The sequence below is a fragment of the Eufriesea mexicana genome, unplaced genomic scaffold (assembly GCF_001483705.2).
Source record: "Eufriesea mexicana isolate 0111107269 unplaced genomic scaffold, ASM148370v2 scaffold2338, whole genome shotgun sequence".
NCBI classification, from domain to species: Eukaryota; Metazoa; Arthropoda; class Insecta; order Hymenoptera; family Apidae; genus Eufriesea; species Eufriesea mexicana.
Genome location: NW_016910416.1, coordinates 390,960 through 409,226, shown reverse-complemented (window position 1 = coordinate 409,226; position 18,267 = coordinate 390,960). Strand labels below are relative to the sequence as shown.

Sequence of the window (18,267 nt, the reverse complement as noted above, 5' to 3'; positions counted from 1 at the left end):
TGAAATATATTTGATAAAACTGATCGTTCGACATGTAACGAAAATTTATATATAATTCATTCTGGCTGTCGCATAGTGTGTTCAGTGGTGTGTGTGTTCAACATGGTTCTACAGTTAGAATTAAAAAATTTTTTAATTTTTCAATGTTCTACTTTTTAATTTTACAATTTTCTATTCCTTCATATATTTTTAAAAAGAATATAAATATGGAAAATTAACACTTGAACTACCAAACTAGTTAAAATAATTAACCTTCATGAAATTAATATTGTCACTTGTTCAAATAAGTATATGTAGTGATATATACTAATTTTAATTTTTATACTAATTATATATATATATTAATTTACTTTTACAAAGCCATTTCAATTATTATGATTTATATAATATATTTTGTTTCGGTACATATTACAGACTCTAGTGTTATGTACTACATATATAATATAAAAATAATATTAAAATATAGAATAGAAACAATGCTTGTACAGATCAAATTAATTAAACTAACATTCGGTAAATGACAAGTGTTTAAAATGATATTCCGAAAATTGGAATAAATTTGAAATATCACTTTTGACAAGAAGTTAAAAAATTCAATAAAAATGACGGGTGATATTAAATTATACGCACTTTCACTCATATTTTAAGATATAATAGGTTATAAATTATAGATTCCAGTTTGTCGATTTTTGTCACACTGTGTATCGCCTAGAATTTTTGTTCATTAAAAATTGTTTGTAATTCGTCGTTAAACCAATTTATCATCGGTCAAATTTCACGTGTGTGATCGAATTCGACAGCTTTACGGATAGGGGAAGTACACACCATACATCAGAGCATTCGGAAAACATAATCTGTCAGTGAGTAAATATCTGTTTTGCTGTTAGTGACAATCGAATTCATTTTCAGCACTAGTGAGTTTCGATTATCAGCTTCTTTGTGCTTAATACTTCATCCTCCTTTACGCCATTTTAATTTATTTTTCGTTCTAGACAATGACAAGCTGAATGGTAATTGCGACTTTGAAATTCTTTTCCTCCTGCAAGAGTGTTTTGTCTAAAAATTATTCTGTTTCCCGAATTATTTTTAAATCAAAGCGCTTTGCTCGCGTATGAAAAATAATAGAAAATTCTAAAAGTAGAATACATTGTAATCATATCAATAGAAAACACGGAAAATAGGCACAAATTCGCTTTTGGAGTTTACTGACCTCGTGTAAGAAAATGGCAAATGTAGAAAAAGAATTTGAAAACATTTTTTGATAAAACAAAATATTTCCAGTTTTTTAATTTTATTCCGCACTTTTTAAAATATACACATTTTTTTATGTGAGAAAATGTTTAAAATAAACACAGTTTTGTTGTCAAGGGAGTATACAATGAAATACTTTTTCATTAATTTGCTTTTTATTTGGTCACGAAAGTCATTTTGAGTTTTATAATTGTAATGAGTGACAATTAACTATGTCATTTGAAAGATTGAAGAATATTAATAATTACTGACCTTTTATCCCATATACTTTAATAATGTTTTACATATAGTTTCTAAAAATATTTAAGTAATTTATAGGTAAACAATGTCTAATGAAAAATTATAAATAGTATTAAATATTAAATAACCGATCTTTTAAGAATAGAGTACTCGAATATGTTAATAAATATTAACACAATGAACTAATATTTAAAGTATCTGAATAAACTAGTTAAAATAATTAACCTTCATGAAATTAATATTGTCACTTGTTCAAATAAGTATATGTAGTGATATATACTAATTTTAATTTTTATACTAATTATATATATATATTAATTTACTTTTACAAAGCCATTTCAATTATTATGATTTATATAATATATTTTGTTTCGGTACATATTACAGACTCTAGTGTTATGTACTACATATATAATATAAAAATAATATTAAAATATAGAATAGAAACAATGCTTGTACAGATCAAATTAATTAAACTAACATTCGGTAAATGACAAGTGTTTAAAATGATATTCCGAAAATTGGAATAAATTTGAAATATCACTTTTGACAAGAAGTTAAAAAATTCAATAAAAATGACGGGTGATATTAAATTATACGCACTTTCACTCATATTTTAAGATATAATAGGTTATAAATTATAGATTCCAGTTTGTCGATTTTTGTCACACTGTGTATCGCCTAGAATTTTTGTTCATTAAAAATTGTTTGTAATTCGTCGTTAAACCAATTTATCATCGGTCAAATTTCACGTGTGTGATCGAATTCGACAGCTTTACGGATAGGGGAAGTACACACCATACATCAGAGCATTCGGAAAACATAATCTGTCAGTGAGTAAATATCTGTTTTGCTGTTAGTGACAATCGAATTCATTTTCAGCACTAGTGAGTTTCGATTATCAGCTTCTTTGTGCTTAATACTTCATCCTCCTTTACGCCATTTTAATTTATTTTTCGTTCTAGACAATGACAAGCTGAATGGTAATTGCGACTTTGAAATTCTTTTCCTCCTGCAAGAGTGTTTTGTCTAAAAATTATTCTGTTTCCCGAATTATTTTTAAATCAAAGCGCTTTGCTCGCGTATGAAAAATAATAGAAAATTCTAAAAGTAGAATACATTGTAATCATATCAATAGAAAACACGGAAAATAGGCACAAATTCGCTTTTGGAGTTTACTGACCTCGTGTAAGAAAATGGCAAATGTAGAAAAAGAATTTGAAAACATTTTTTGATAAAACAAAATATTTCCAGTTTTTTAATTTTATTCCGCACTTTTTAAAATATACACATTTTTTTATGTGAGAAAATGTTTAAAATAAACACAGTTTTGTTGTCAAGGGAGTATACAATGAAATACTTTTTCATTAATTTGCTTTTTATTTGGTCACGAAAGTCATTTTGAGTTTTATAATTGTAATGAGTGACAATTAACTATGTCATTTGAAAGATTGAAGAATATTAATAATTACTGACCTTTTATCCCATATACTTTAATAATGTTTTACATATAGTTTCTAAAAATATTTAAGTAATTTATAGGTAAACAATGTCTAATGAAAAATTATAAATAGTATTAAATATTAAATAACCGATCTTTTAAGAATAGAGTACTCGAATATGTTAATAAATATTAACACAATGAACTAATATTTAAAGTATCTGAACGTATTTGCAAACGAGAAATTATATGCACATACAAATTAAAATTTTTAATTCTACATCATTTCCGTAAAAGCAGCAATGAAGAACCGAGTATTGGCCAAATGGTATTTCCCTTATCTCCTACTTGCTCTAGGTGTCTCTTGCTTTCATTCTCGACGTACTGAGAGGCGAGCGAATAGAGGGCAAATAACAGTGAGAAATTCCTAGAATATCCAACTTGCCTGATTCCCATAGCCCGCAGATAGAGAATCAAGCTACGACTGTTAAACAAGCGTTGCTGTAGATGTTGCCCATCTATTTTACTCAGTATCCTACCCTTGACCTCGAATATAAGTATCAGGTTGATCGAATGATTCTCTAATCATTTTTATTATTTTTTTCAAATAAAGCAAATTAGTCATTTTATTAGAAATTTCTGTTAATTAATATTCGTTATAATATCCATTATGATTCTATTAATTCTATTAATCAATTTTCTAAATTTGATTAATTAACTTTCTAATTTTCTTAGTTTTCTATTGAATAAAATGGGTAATTCATTAATATTAGATACGATATCCATATACACTTATGATTGCCCTCCATTTACGTGATAAATTATTTATTTATTTCATGGATGCAGTACTTTTCTATTTTAGTTTGAAAATATTCTTTCAACCTTCGTAACCTTCTTTTGAACGTTAAACTACTTTGTTACTAAAAAGTTCTACGAGAATTAAAATATGAGAAATCTAAAAAAGGCTATGGAAGCTGCTCTCAGTCCACAAATCTTTTCCATTTGATATTTGTCGAGAATATAGTGTCTGATCAAAATCCAACAAAATTTTTAATAGCGACAGTTTTCCAAAAATATTATTTTTCATTTTACATCTAAACTTTATACATCTCATATTTCAGCGAATTCAAATACATAAGTTAATACAAAAATATTTCTCTGAAAATATTTAAACATATATTTAAATTATATATTATGAAAACATGTTTCTAAATATTTCCACAAAATATATAACTTTTAAATATCATGAAATAAAGATGTACGTAACATTTTACAAATAAAATCTGACTAAAAATTTCAAATTATCTCAGGAATACATTTTATCTTAATATCTTAAAGAAACTAGAAAGTAATAATGATAAATATATCTAAAATAGAAAGGACAGGAAATTCCATTACATGAGCTGTTTACTGCACAAATTGATTAGCTCAATAAAACAAAAAGTGGAGAAATGCAATGAAATAATGTATTTTGTTTTTTAAAATTACCTTTATAATTTAAATCGAAATAAATATTGTAGAATGCATAAATACAAATGTAATTTTCATCTAACGGTATATAAAATTTATAAGAAAAAATAGCCAAAAGGTAATCGTTAGTAATGTTACCATTTTTATGTTACTGGAAGAGTTAATCGATTTGGCGAGTGAGAAAAGTAATAAATTTAAATTTTACTAAATTTTACTTAAATTCTGATAAGACGGCACTAAAAAGTTCACCGTTATCATTCGTGGCTTGCTAGTGCATTTGAGTTGCATTATTGCAACGATTTACATTAGAGTACGGAGTTAATCACAGTGACCTCTGAAATAAATTATTTATTATTCAGTGGGTAAAAAATTTTTGTCGTTTAATGGTGTTAATCTTAATTATCAGGGAAAGTTATTATAAATATAAAAAGTTATAACTATACCAAGTGCTTTGACACTTAAATTTAAGATTTTTCAAAAAATGGAGTTAATCGATTTGTGCAGTGAACGGTTCACATATTACTCTAACGTTTTAACAATTTCTGTTCGGTCTGTTTATAAATCGAAATGAAAATGGAACGATGAAAGGGAGAACGAATGGTTCTAGACTATTTTCAATATATGCGTGTACGGTTCGTCTACGTTGAATTCACAATGAAGCTGGATATTCGATGGACGTTAAATCGTAAAGCATGTCGTAGCTGTTACATCGGGACACCGCAGGGCATCGTGCAACTAACATTCAGAGTAGAATGTAACGCAACGTGTCGAGATAACCTATTTGTAATTTTCAGTTTCTCTTAGGAATGCAACCAGTTAGGCTTGTACACTGACATAATGCGGTTACCTTCAACGTCGTACGCGTGCAACAATGAGTGTTAAGATAGATTAAAGAATGAATATCTACATTCTGAATGGTGCTTGCAATATTCAATAAGCTCGTGTTTATTAAGTGACAGAAAATATCCCTCTTCTTATATTTGGTGGATGTTTAATGTGCTTGTATAAAATTAATAAACATGAAAAATTTGTAACTGATGTAAGCATTTCCTTAGTTTGTGATATGCAGTTTAATGAAATATTAAATTTCATTTAAATAATCAAGTGTTTTCTGTGAAACGTCATTAGTAGTTCCTCTAATTTGGAATTATTAAACTGTATTATATGACTATATACTAGTATCCAATAGTATTTGAAATATGAAATGCGTGCCTTAGAAATTATCGAACAAGAATCATGTGATTATTAAAATTAGGTATTTTAATGTTTTAAATACAAATTCCTTCGAGTAATTTAATTTCGTAGATTTAGAAAGTAGTTATGGTTGTGTCGCACTTTGTTTTCTTTCGCAGATATTTGTTACAAGTTTTGTTTAACGAAGATATCCAAATGTTAACTTCGTATCGCAAGATAGTAAATGAAAGACCAAGGTTATGTGTTTACAGCATGAGTTAGGCTTCGGTAAATTTATTGTTTAATTAATAAAAGTCGTTTAAAACTCATATTATTTAACAGTATTGAATTTTTCCAATGACATTTATACTTCTGCTATAAAAAAGTTCAATTTCCATTTTAAAGAGTGAATGCTTTTAAAAGCTGGGTTTTAAGAGGTACAAGTGATAAGGAAAGATTGAATAATGCATTATGCAGACGATTTTGAACTATACAGTACTTATGCAAACTAATCTTCACTGGAATCATTACTTACGGCATGATCGAAGTGATTTTAATTATGTTTCATTAATCAATTTCAGTAACAATATTTAGCATGAAAGAATTATTGAATATTCGATATTCATACAGGGTGTTCAAGAATTTTCGTATATAATTTCTCCTTTTAATACTTTGCATTCTATATTTTTATTTTTTTACTTTATATTCAGTATAAAAGCTTTATGACATATGATTGGATTGAAAAGATTTTCGTAAAATAAATTGTGAAACGTATTTTACAATTACAAATGAAATCAAAATGAAGTAAAATAAAACATAGAAAATATAAAAAAGGCCGTAAATATTTTATAGAAATAAAAAAGGTATGCAATATATAGGAAATAATAACACAATACATCTACAATGGCAGTGATGCAATAAAAAACGGAGATAGATAAATGATGTCCGCATTTCACATTGATACAATTTGCATTATCGAATTAAGATTATATTTGTCGAGTAAATTCAATAATACATCGATGCCAGGCTGTTCCAGTCTGTATTGTGATTCGCCGCTGTTGATCTAACTTTAATGCCAACTACTGAGTTCATTTGACAATTTGGCAAACCTAACCTATACTAACCTTTCCGCTTCTACGGTCGAAGTACATATGTCCCGCACTCACGTCGTTCATGTGACAGTATTGATGGCATACCTCGCGTATCTATTTCGATGCGAATTATATATCTCAAAAATGTTAGAGGACCAGATAAATTATGGTCGAACGTTTACCAGTCTTTCCCTCTACATACATACATACAACATAGCAGCAGTCACTGCAGGCTAACAGGCATTGTCCTCGGGATGGCATTGCCTATCGTCAATGTCATTCCGAGGATTAGCCTGGGGCCTGGCAGTGAATTTGCAAGTCAGCAGTTAGTTTCACTACTTAATTCATGACCCCTTTTAGCCATCGCGACTTTCCCGCGTAAATGCTTTCCCGCGCAAATATAATTTTTGTTCCGTGCGCGGGTTAGCGGGCTTTTTTCTGCCCTTCCCACACACTCTCGATAGCCTTTAACATGTTTAATGCCACGCCGGTTCTTAGGGATATGCGCTAGACTTTTCGTTCGGGCCCAGCAGATCCTCAGAGACCGGCCCAGACTAGGATCAAAAGGTGCTAACTTTTGATGTTAAATTCTTCGTCACATTTGGACCTAACGTTTGGGAATTCCTGTTATAACAATTGGTACAGTATCACCGAGTTTTATGAACACTTCGCTCGCCGCTGGTGGCCTACTTGACGGCCGAGTCTGGGTCTGAACGGAACTGCAAGCAAAACGGGCTGGGCAGTTAACGTGTTAAAAAGCTCCTAGGACAGAGGACCAAGTCATTCTGATTTCGGTCCTTTACGCTGCGATTGCTGTCCCGGGCACCGAACCTTGCGAGCTCCTGTAAACTTGCTATAACATCTTCGACGATTCTTGTACCGCGAACCATCGCGTCAATAAATAAGAGTTACCGCACTTGATTGAACGAGCATAATTGTTACATAACATAGTTATTATATTAAATGATTGTTGCAACGTTTTGTACTGACGAGAAAAGATAGGCTACTTAAAATAATACATAAAATTATAAAATTTTATATACAGACGTGTGAATATAATATATCGAAGCTTTGAGGGTTCGCTTCTTTAAAATAAACTTCGAAACGAAAAAAATATATTTATATGATAAAAGTTCACTACTTGTATATAAAACTTAATATAATGAAATGGTAGTATTATATTCGAGATACTAATGAATTTTCTTTCCATACTATTACAGTATTATCTTCATAGTTTAATGTTACTTTAGAGCCTAAATTAAAGGTTATTATCTATTATCAGATGTGAATGATTGCGCGGCAGTTTTAAATATCCTTTTACTATGCAAAATATTAAAGCATCGAGTAATTTACAAAGTTTTAATTCTATACAGCAGAAGTTGACGATTAAAATAAAATAATCGTTTCATGAAATCGTTCTAATGAAATTAAAATGACCATTTCTCTCTAGTGAAGAAGTTATCAACTCCAAAGCCTATATATAAACATTTTCAAGTAAAAAACATGAAAAATTCTTATTTTTATTTCCATTGTCATTATATTTTTAAATTGAGAAGCTCAGGAAGATAGTTTAATATTTATGTTACCTTCTATATCCCTGTTACGACCTGCGTATGCCAATAATTTTGAGACTCACTGTACATAAGTATAGCAGCAACTGATCACGAAACTGGTTCACCCGTGATCACTTTACATAGCACAGGTATACACAGTTTTTTAATGAGATTTTGCGCGACGAAGAAAGTGTCAGAGAGCGAAGAGAGTGATCATACAACGAGAACAAAAGAGCAAGCTCATGTGTCCGCTCGGCAAGAGATCAAAACGACAATTTCTGCCTCTCGGTGAATATTTCGCCAACGAAAAATGGAATTTTTATATTTCTGATTAGATCTTCATTATTATCACCGCACTGCTATAGTTCTCTCTTAAACAAATGTATCCAACACACGATCTCACTCAGGCTGTATTTCATTTTATGTAACGATGAATTATTTTGTTTATCTCTTTTTTTTATTAATATTGACAATTGAACGAAGTTGTGTTTTAATTTATTTTCACCGGAGGAATTTTAACAATTCGTTCAAATTTAAATAGAAATTTAAATAAAAATTTAAATTCTCGTAGCTGGAAATAGCATTAATCGGACGCAGAAAATTTTCGCTTTGATCTGTCATCGGTTTATCATACAGAATTTGAATATCGAGCTATTCTACTACTCGCACTACTCATATAATAAAATAGTGACGCTGGTGCAAGATACGCAGCATTAAAATTAAAATTAAAATTAAAATTTGCAGATTATGTATTTTTCAAGATTTAAGTAAAATTAAGGTATTATTAAATTTTTAATTTATTCAATTTAGAAGATTACATTTTCTATGTTGTGTACAATTTCAGTTAGCATCTTTTCAGGTCCTTATTAATATTCATAATTTAAAAAATTCAAGATGCGAATCCTCTAGTCAGATAATCTATTTTTCGTTACGTTGAAGTGACATGAGTTGTGATTACACTATCAGACTTTAGGATAATAGGTCTAGGGTAATACGTTTAGTGAGTATTGTGAATGCTCTAATTATATGTGTTTATAACGTACAAGTGTTTCATTACGTCTTTATAATATACAAATGAGCGTTACAGTACTTAAAATTATAAAATATTTAAAATAAAAATGTTTACGATTTAAAATTATATATTAATAGAATAATATGTAAATAAAATATTATGCCATTTTATACCAAATAAAATAAATTTTAAAGAACATTTTATGATTAAGAAGAGTTTTAAATATGGAAGTGTATGATTTTGACATTAAAATTTAAATTATTTAAAATGACTCATTTCAAATATATTAGTTCTGAAAAATTTTATTTTCGTAAATTCCATTCTTTCTTTTTTTTTGACAAAATTAACGTTAACCTTTAATCAGGTAGAAATGTGCACCTATTTATTTCTTTAATTATTAACATTTACGAATAGTTTATTTAGTTATCTATTACAGGTCGATGATTTTACTTGTAAATTATACTCAATCAGTATGTACGCTTAAGTTACTCTTTAGAGCTTCATTTTATTCAAGATGACGAGGAATTATTTATTTTCTCTTCACATTAGTACACCAATATTTAGTATTAAATTGGTAATATACCAATAGAGTTTCATCAACGAAACTATAATGAATTGTAATATTATAAGTGTAAAGTATATAAAATTGATTGAGTGATATTATATGAAATTAATTATATCAAATTATCGTCTATATCGTTTACTATATATATATTGAAAGGAAATTGTAACAAGCCTCATAATTTTAATTTCCACGAGTATTTTCGTCAAATTTTCTCATATCAACTATAATATCTTATAACATTTATAATATAACATAATTACTATTAATAATTAGTCTTTTATATCTCATTTTGTCATTAAATTCAAATATCAATCTAAAAATTTGATACGACTATTTTTATTATTAATTTTCAGTTAATTTATTTAACAAGTGTCCATTTTGTCAAAATACATCCTTTGAATAGACTCATAATTGTATTTTTCAAATTCTTATTAAAGCTGGCCACGTATCGATTCTACCTGCACCACTGATCCTTAATGGTGAAGCACATTTTGCTCTTAAATCTTGCGCAAACAGCATCCAAAATTAACGTAATTAGTTGCGTGATTAGCAACTCTGCGTACAAGGATCATAGCGTCTGCATCTGCTTTTCTTATTGCAACAGAATCACACAGTCTAGAGCAGCCAGACGCATTAACGGGTCCGTAGGTTTATTATTCAGTGCGGTTATCATGATGCACGACCTTCACGAATATCGTGTCTCATTATCTGAAATAATTGCACAAACATGCATTCGTGACCATTCAACAGTGATACTACAATGTTCTTTGCTAAACGAAGTTTTTCTCGTATTTCGACTACGTTGCCACAGACATACCAGTATTTTCGAACATTTATCTACTGTCAAACTGTATGTAACGAACTATAAAATCTTTTTCAATCATATGTATTAAACATTTGCACTCGACGATTTTTTAGCTAAAGAAGAGTAGGAGATCGAAGATTTTCTGCTATAAAGTTGATGATATTTTTTTGAGCAGTAAATAAGGAATAGTATAATAATTGACACGTAGAATTATTTGATTTCGATACCTTGCATACCGTTACATTATCTTAAATTTGACATATTAATTAATACCGATCTTCGAAATTTTATCAAATGGCGACTAAAAGGCGCCCTCGAGTGCAAGTCGAATCATTGTTTTTTCATTACATATCTTAATTATGATATTTAAAACGACCTGATGTAAATAATTAAGTATTTCTTTTTAATTATGTATTTCCATAAATATTATAGTTACAATGGACTACTATAAACGATGAAATACTTTCTTTAATTAGATATTTTAATAATTATTATATTTAAAATATTTTATTGCATGTAACGAAACAATTCTTTGAATAATCTATTATAATTACTATAAATAATCCAACGATCCTTATAACGCTAAAATAATAACATAACATAACAATTAATCATTAACGGGATAAATTAAATTATAAAGTAATAAATTAATTATGTAGTTAACTAAGATTTTGGGACTCGTAATTCTGTTAATATATACATAATAAATAAAAACACTGAAGTGTCATGTGTACATTTCTTAAGTTCCATACCACATGTAGAAATTTCTTTTTAAATTTCGTTACTTCTATCAGTTGATAGAAACGAGAATTTTCTGAAAAGTCAATATGATACAACCCTATATTCATACAACAGAATAAAAATGAAATAAAATATTTTTTTATTTCGTCTGTGTATTAATTCAATTTAGATTGATTTTATAAAAACTTCTATTTGTTTTACGTTTATCTATTTGTCTATTTATTTTTATCGGATATATGTATTTACATAATATGTAAATATCATATATAAATATGTTGAATAAATATGTTTACTTTAAAATCTTCGTTATTTTCATTTATAACATATATATTTAGAAAAATAATTCTCAATTTCTAATCTATTATATAAGTAATGTTACTTATAGCTATAAAAGTATTTCTAAACGAAATCTAATAATTTAATTTGTTTAGTTTAAAACAAACTTAATTGTTTAATTTAAATCGTTATAATATTAATTTAAAAAGTGGCAATGACCTTCTAATGGAAATAAAATTATGTGTAGACTAAGACAATTATAAAAAAATAACAAACAATAACAAACCCCATAAATTGTCGTGTATACCACATGAAAAAGATTATTTTATCCAATGATACATACACAAAATTTGTATACTTTTAGAAAATCACAAATTTTTAGTACATCATAATATCGTTATTACTGTCATTGATCTAATTTCGTAACTTAATAAAAACACGAATAAATTTTACTCGCGTAATTTACGAAACGTTAATAATACTTTTAATTTTCTTGTACACCGATGAAGGGATTTTAGAATCGGTGCTTTAGCATATTCCGTGAAATAGTATGCATTGTTGCAGGGATGCACGTAGAACGATAAAATGTTCTGTAAATAATCCCCGCGTGTGAAAAGTTTAGTAGCAAAGTCTCATTATTCGAAGTAATTATGGCTCCATGCATTTCCGCGTACCCGACTGCGACGTTGTTAGACCGTTCCAGTAATGTACGGTACATATGTGCCGTGTACTGTGCGTACACTCGTTAATAAAACAGCATTAACTATGTTGGCCAGTACGGTTCAATCGCTCTTCAGTGAATTAGCAGGAACACGTCCATTACAAACGCGCAAACGCGAAGGCATCGCTTCGTTTGCGTGTGAGACTCGTAGAACACAGCGGCAAACTTTCATGTCAATTTTATTACATTAGCTTTACCTTCGTAGATTCGATCGCTTTAAAACAACATATTTCGGTATACTGTGACTGACGTTCAAGAAGCGGCGATGCTTCTTCGATACCATCAAGCACGACATCAAGTTATCTAATAGTTCCAAATTGAACATCGATTCTAGAAAATTGAAAATTGAAAATTGGAAATAAAAAAAAATTAAAATTGAATCTCAGAAAGTGAAAGTTGAAGTTTGAAAATTAGAAGTTGGAAATTGAAATAGTATAAAATAATACCAATATAATTAGTACAAAATCTTTTTTTGCCATAATACTAGTTTAACAGTGGTTAAAGTACTTTTAAATTTATAATATAACGTAAACAGAGATAATAAGTAATATAAAATATGAAAATTCATTAAATATTTGTTTAGCCAAAAACAGTTGGTAAATGTGCATATATAAAAAATTAAATTGTTCATATTAAAAATTTATTTAAACTTATGCCTTACGGATTTACTACTTATAAAATGTTCATAATATCTTGTAGTTGGCAAAATAATATTCTCTCTCAAAATTATTCTTCCATACTGTATATTCATATTTTTAATCTGTTATTTATTATTTATTTATTCTAATTTCTCTATTTTCATGGAAAAATGCGTGCACATGTATTATGGTTTTTATAAAAAGCAGATACATAGTTATGTACTATCGATTTTATGTCAACCAATTTTTCCAGTTTACGAATCTTCCTTACTCAGTCGTTGTTTAAACAGAATATGCCATTTACTATATTCACATGACCTCACTTTAGATTATGTTATATTATTTAAGTTGAACTAACACGACAAATTTCTGTATTTCGATATTTAAATTCTCTGAAATGAAGAATGTGCAAGTTCTACTTCCTTGCATTCTAAATATACTTATTTTTATATTATGGTATAATATACGTGTCTCATAATTAATATATATTTCACGTTTGCTGCTGTTGCAACCAAAAATGAAATAAAGATATAAAAACGGAAATATTTAAAACGAGTTTATGTGATTTTAAAATTATTTGCATTAATTAATAGCACATGTCACTATAATCATTTTCAAAGACATTCTAGTTATATAAATATTTTTTACATATTCTTGCCATATTTAATTCTTTTAATGAAATGTTGTCATAAACATCAAGAAATATATCTTTAAATAGATGAAAATAATAAATATTTGAAACGTTTATTATAATTTTTTAACATAATGATAATTTAGATACGTACAACTCATTATATATCAATGTGACATGTGTTTAGATCATCTTTTCGTTAGTCTTCCTCTTTTTCTAGCTTCTTCTTTGAAAAGACTAGTGAATAAGTAAACACAAATATGAATTAAAACTTCGATAATTAATTTCAATACAGTAACACTGTTTCATACTATTATTTCGTCGAAATGTGATTTGATCATTGCTCTTCTTGTTTCACCAAAGTTAGTATTAACGAGCATTTGGCAATTTTTGTTCTCGCAATTCCTCAATCCCAGCTCACGTCGGTCAAACAAACACAGCGAATGAGAATTAGCGAAAGAATGAAAACATTGCTACTCGAATTCGAAGCCGGCCAAATGAGTTATCTTTTTCATTAAGAGAAAATTAAATTCCTGTAATTCGTACGTTTCCTCGATGAAAATCTATTGTAACGAGTTATTCATGATATCCTCATTAGTTACTTGACTCAACTCTTTTGCTAGTTAAAACGATGATTTATGGTTTCTTGATACCAAACGTTTAACATCGCATAACATTGGCTTTATTTATTTCACTTGAATTTACTGTATTTAATTTTTCGGTGGGAACTGGACTTAGGAAATATCAGGTCATCGTTTGGACTAACTGAGAACTAATTGTAAGACTATTTGTTAGTATTTAATTTTTAAGCGGGAACTGGGCTTAAGAAATATCAGGTCATCGTTTGTACATACTGAGGAGTAATTGTAATACTAACAAAGAAAGTCATTGGACAGTAAAATTAAAAAAATTATAGAATATTTAGAATATGTAGATCACACGTAGGTGTATCAAACGAATTTTTTTGTTGTTTTATTATCGTCCAAATTTAAATCAAATTCACTCCAAGAGGCTACAATCAAATCATAAAGGTTTGATTACACTGTCCAATAAATTCTAATTTTTTCTCTAATCTGCAATATGCAATAAGTGGTTTTCGTAGAGCCTACTTTCTTGAATAAACATCCGTAATCAAAATTGTTTTATCGCCAACAGTTCTTGAAAAATGTGAGTTCTTCTAAAAAATCACGATTTTTATATAAAATGAAGTATTACATAAAAAGTAAGAATATTAGGAAGTTCATTGTTGTTTCACAAATTAGGTGAGACAAAAGAAGTGTTTTAAGACAAAATCTATTTTATTTTATTATATATATAGCAATGTATAAATGATAGATCAATTGTTAAAAAAAAGCACAAAAAATTAAAATTTTATAGTTTTTCGACTTCTACAGTAGAAATCAAATTCTTTAAATGTATCATATAATGAATTTGTTTCTTTGCATCAATCTAATAACAATCACGATATCGATATTTTTATAAATATTTCTGTTAATTTCAAAATTGCTAAAATTATTAAAACTATTAGTATTTCAATTAAATTAAATTTTATTAATCTTCGTTTATCAGTCACCGATAATTATGGGGGTGCCATTGGCAAACTGAATGCTGCCATTATTGTTTTCTACGATATTCAACGTGTCGACACTAACGTCTTATCATAATTTCCATACTTGTTTGAATAAACGTGTCAAAGTATTTGATATAACGAAATATTTTAGTTGAAATTCGGTTTAAAATTGTGTATAAAATATTCATGCAAAGTACCGTTTTTTGTAATTTCCTTATTCTCTCTCGTCCAATAGTTGATCGACTCTGGAAAAGCTTCAGAATTGCACTCCAAGGTCATCCTTTGCCCCTCCTGTGCTCCAACTAATTGATTCTGGATCGAAATCATTGGGCTAACTGTAATCAAAAATTAAATTTGATTTACTGCATAGAATATCAAACACTGCATGCGTAAAGTTACAATATTCTATACAAACTATCATAGAGAAAGATACTCACAGTGGACTGTAAGCATTATTCTCTTACTGACAGTCGGTGGTACTCCATTTGAAGCGATGCACAGGTATGCGCCCATCTGTGATCGATTTATCTTCGTGATATTGAAGACCGATCCCTCTACAAACCTCACTGTAACAAAACCGAATTATATAAGACGTTTATATAAAATTAAAATTCAATAAAAAATATTAAATTAAGAAGTAGAAAATAAAATTTCATAATATTAAGTGTTAAAATTACAATTTTATGTAATTTTACACTGTTCAACACGAATTTTGTTCTGTAATATCCATCGGGTAATTGTTCTAGAGTTTATTTTTCTGAACACGAATCCATAATCGAAATTGCTCCATCATCTACGTCCTCGAAAATTCTGAATTTCTCTAAAAACACACGATTTTTGGCTAAAATGATGTATTACATAAAACGCGAGAATGTTAAAAGGTTCATTTTTATATTAAAAATTAGGTTAGATTATTTTGAATTTATCAGTGTTCATAATTATAATTATTTGTGCTTCTGAATAACAATAATTGAAGATCAAAGTTTAAAAATAAACCGCTGAGCACTTTTAGTGCATTTGCAACGCATTCTTCCATTTTTACAAAAATTCCTTTATCTGACACGAATTTGCTACACAGTATCGTATTGTGTAGGCCTTTTTGAAGAAGCAACCGTGGAATAGAATTGTCGAAACAGTTTTCAATTCCATTTAATCGAGAAAATATTCGTCCGTAACGTGTATACGGGGTTTTACAGGCACGTAACCATTGCTCGCTTTTCTATCCTCGACAGTGCCGTAACTACGCGTAATCCAAGTGCAATGGAGCTAACATATAATGTGGATAAAAATGAAAACCAATTTCTTGTACGTTTTTTAACAGTTAACAAATTAATATATTTATATAATAATATTTAAATATTGACATCAATTCGCAATATAATATTTTGAACAAAAAGATTCACATTACCTAGAAAATTCTTCTCTATCTCTCTCTCTTTCTCACTCTTATTAACACATATTTACTATTTGACGATTCTCACATAACTGTTCCATTCTGGCACATTCTTCTAAACATTTTTTAACAACATTCATATTAGATTCCACTCGCTCATATTATATTTATATCATCTCAAATGACATTCATTTAGTACCTCATTATCATTTACACATATAAAATCTACACTCATACTCTCATAAAACCAATACTCACATATAACAGTTTACGAAGAGAAAAATACAATACATTATGACTATGCAGCAAACGACGTAAGTATATGTCTAGAGATAGGGTGGGACAACACGAATAATACTAAAACTATTTATTAATCCTAACAACACGTTTATACTTCGCAACACTAATACACCTTTTTTCACAACTCTCTCTCTGAACTCTCCTATACTACACGTACCGCGACCGATTCTACACCCTCTCTCTCTCTCTCACTGCCCACTCACGCCCTTACATCCCTATTTAAAACCATCCATTCTATCCTCTTTCATACCTATTCTCTCTTTCCAATCACACTTTCCCACGCACTCCTCGCAATCTTACCCTCAGCGGGTCACTCAGCCCAAACACTCAAACGCATTCCTAAAGTCACTCGATACATTCATAAACATCCCGTTCACACGATCCTAGCGCACGATCATTCATCCTTTCGCACGCACTCTAGATAACCCGCTCATCCTGCGATACCACATATGCATTTTTGTATTTAAAACAGTGTTATTTATATATTGTCTTGATTTTGGATTGTGATTTTCATACTATCCAAATTCTAAACAACCCATCACATACTAATTAATGACGATTTTAGTGAAGATAAATAGTTAATATAAATGTTTTCGTACAATTACTGTGTGTTTTTTTATGTTATTGCAGAAATAGCAAAGCCTTACAAAAAAGTATTGTCTGAAATATGCCACAAAATATATTACATCGTATGAATCCTTTTAGTAAGTAAACTGAATATACCCCTAATGCAACCCGCTGATACGGCTCTAATTCCTTCAAGAAGATAGATAAGTATAAAATTTCAAGCGACATTCGATCATCGCTATCTACGATTTTTGTCTGAAAACTTAGGAAAGGTAACAGGAGTACAGAATGTGCGAGGAGATCGTCGAAAAGCTCCTCATGACGTCACATACGAGGACAGATAGAGATTAAAAGAGAACAGCGAAACTTCGGTAGCGAAAAAATAATAAATTACTCAATTTCTGCAATTAACTATTCTGTTCTATGGTTTCTTTTACACAAAAGCCTAGAAAATAAGCTACTGTGTAGCAAAATCCTGTCAAATAAAGAACTCTTTGTAAAAATGCAGGAATATGCGTAGAATTGCTTAGTGTTCGATTGCTTATTTTTAAACTTTGATGATTGTTAAAATTATTGAGAAGCATAAATAATTATAACTATGGAGATTGATAAACCCAGGATATTCTCACCTAACATGTAAGACAGCAATGAACTTTCAAATGTTCTTACTTTTTATGCAATACTTTATTTTAACCAAAAATTGTGCCTTTCAGAAACACTCAAATTTTTCGAAAGCTGAGGGTGATGAAGCAATTTCGATTACGGATTCGTTTATTCGTGGACGGAATTATTTTTGCCAAACATTTCGGGTAATATTTGTCATCGGTAA

The 18,267-nt window shown here is 29.0% G+C and overlaps 1 protein-coding gene across 1 annotated transcript in view; it reads right to left on the bottom strand.

Annotated features, from left to right (window-relative positions):
• The window catches only part of LOC108549903 (neurotrimin), a 101,941-nt gene that overhangs the window by 37,104 nt on the left and 46,570 nt on the right, over nucleotides 1-18,267 (bottom strand). Inside the window, exons 4-5 of the mRNA XM_017903473.1 lie at nucleotides 15,616-15,744; nucleotides 15,376-15,513 (exon numbers count right to left, since the gene is read on the bottom strand). Of these exons, the coding sequence (XP_017758962.1) occupies nucleotides 15,376-15,513; nucleotides 15,616-15,744 (267 nt within the window). The remainder of the gene's footprint in view (nucleotides 1-15,375; nucleotides 15,514-15,615; nucleotides 15,745-18,267) is intronic.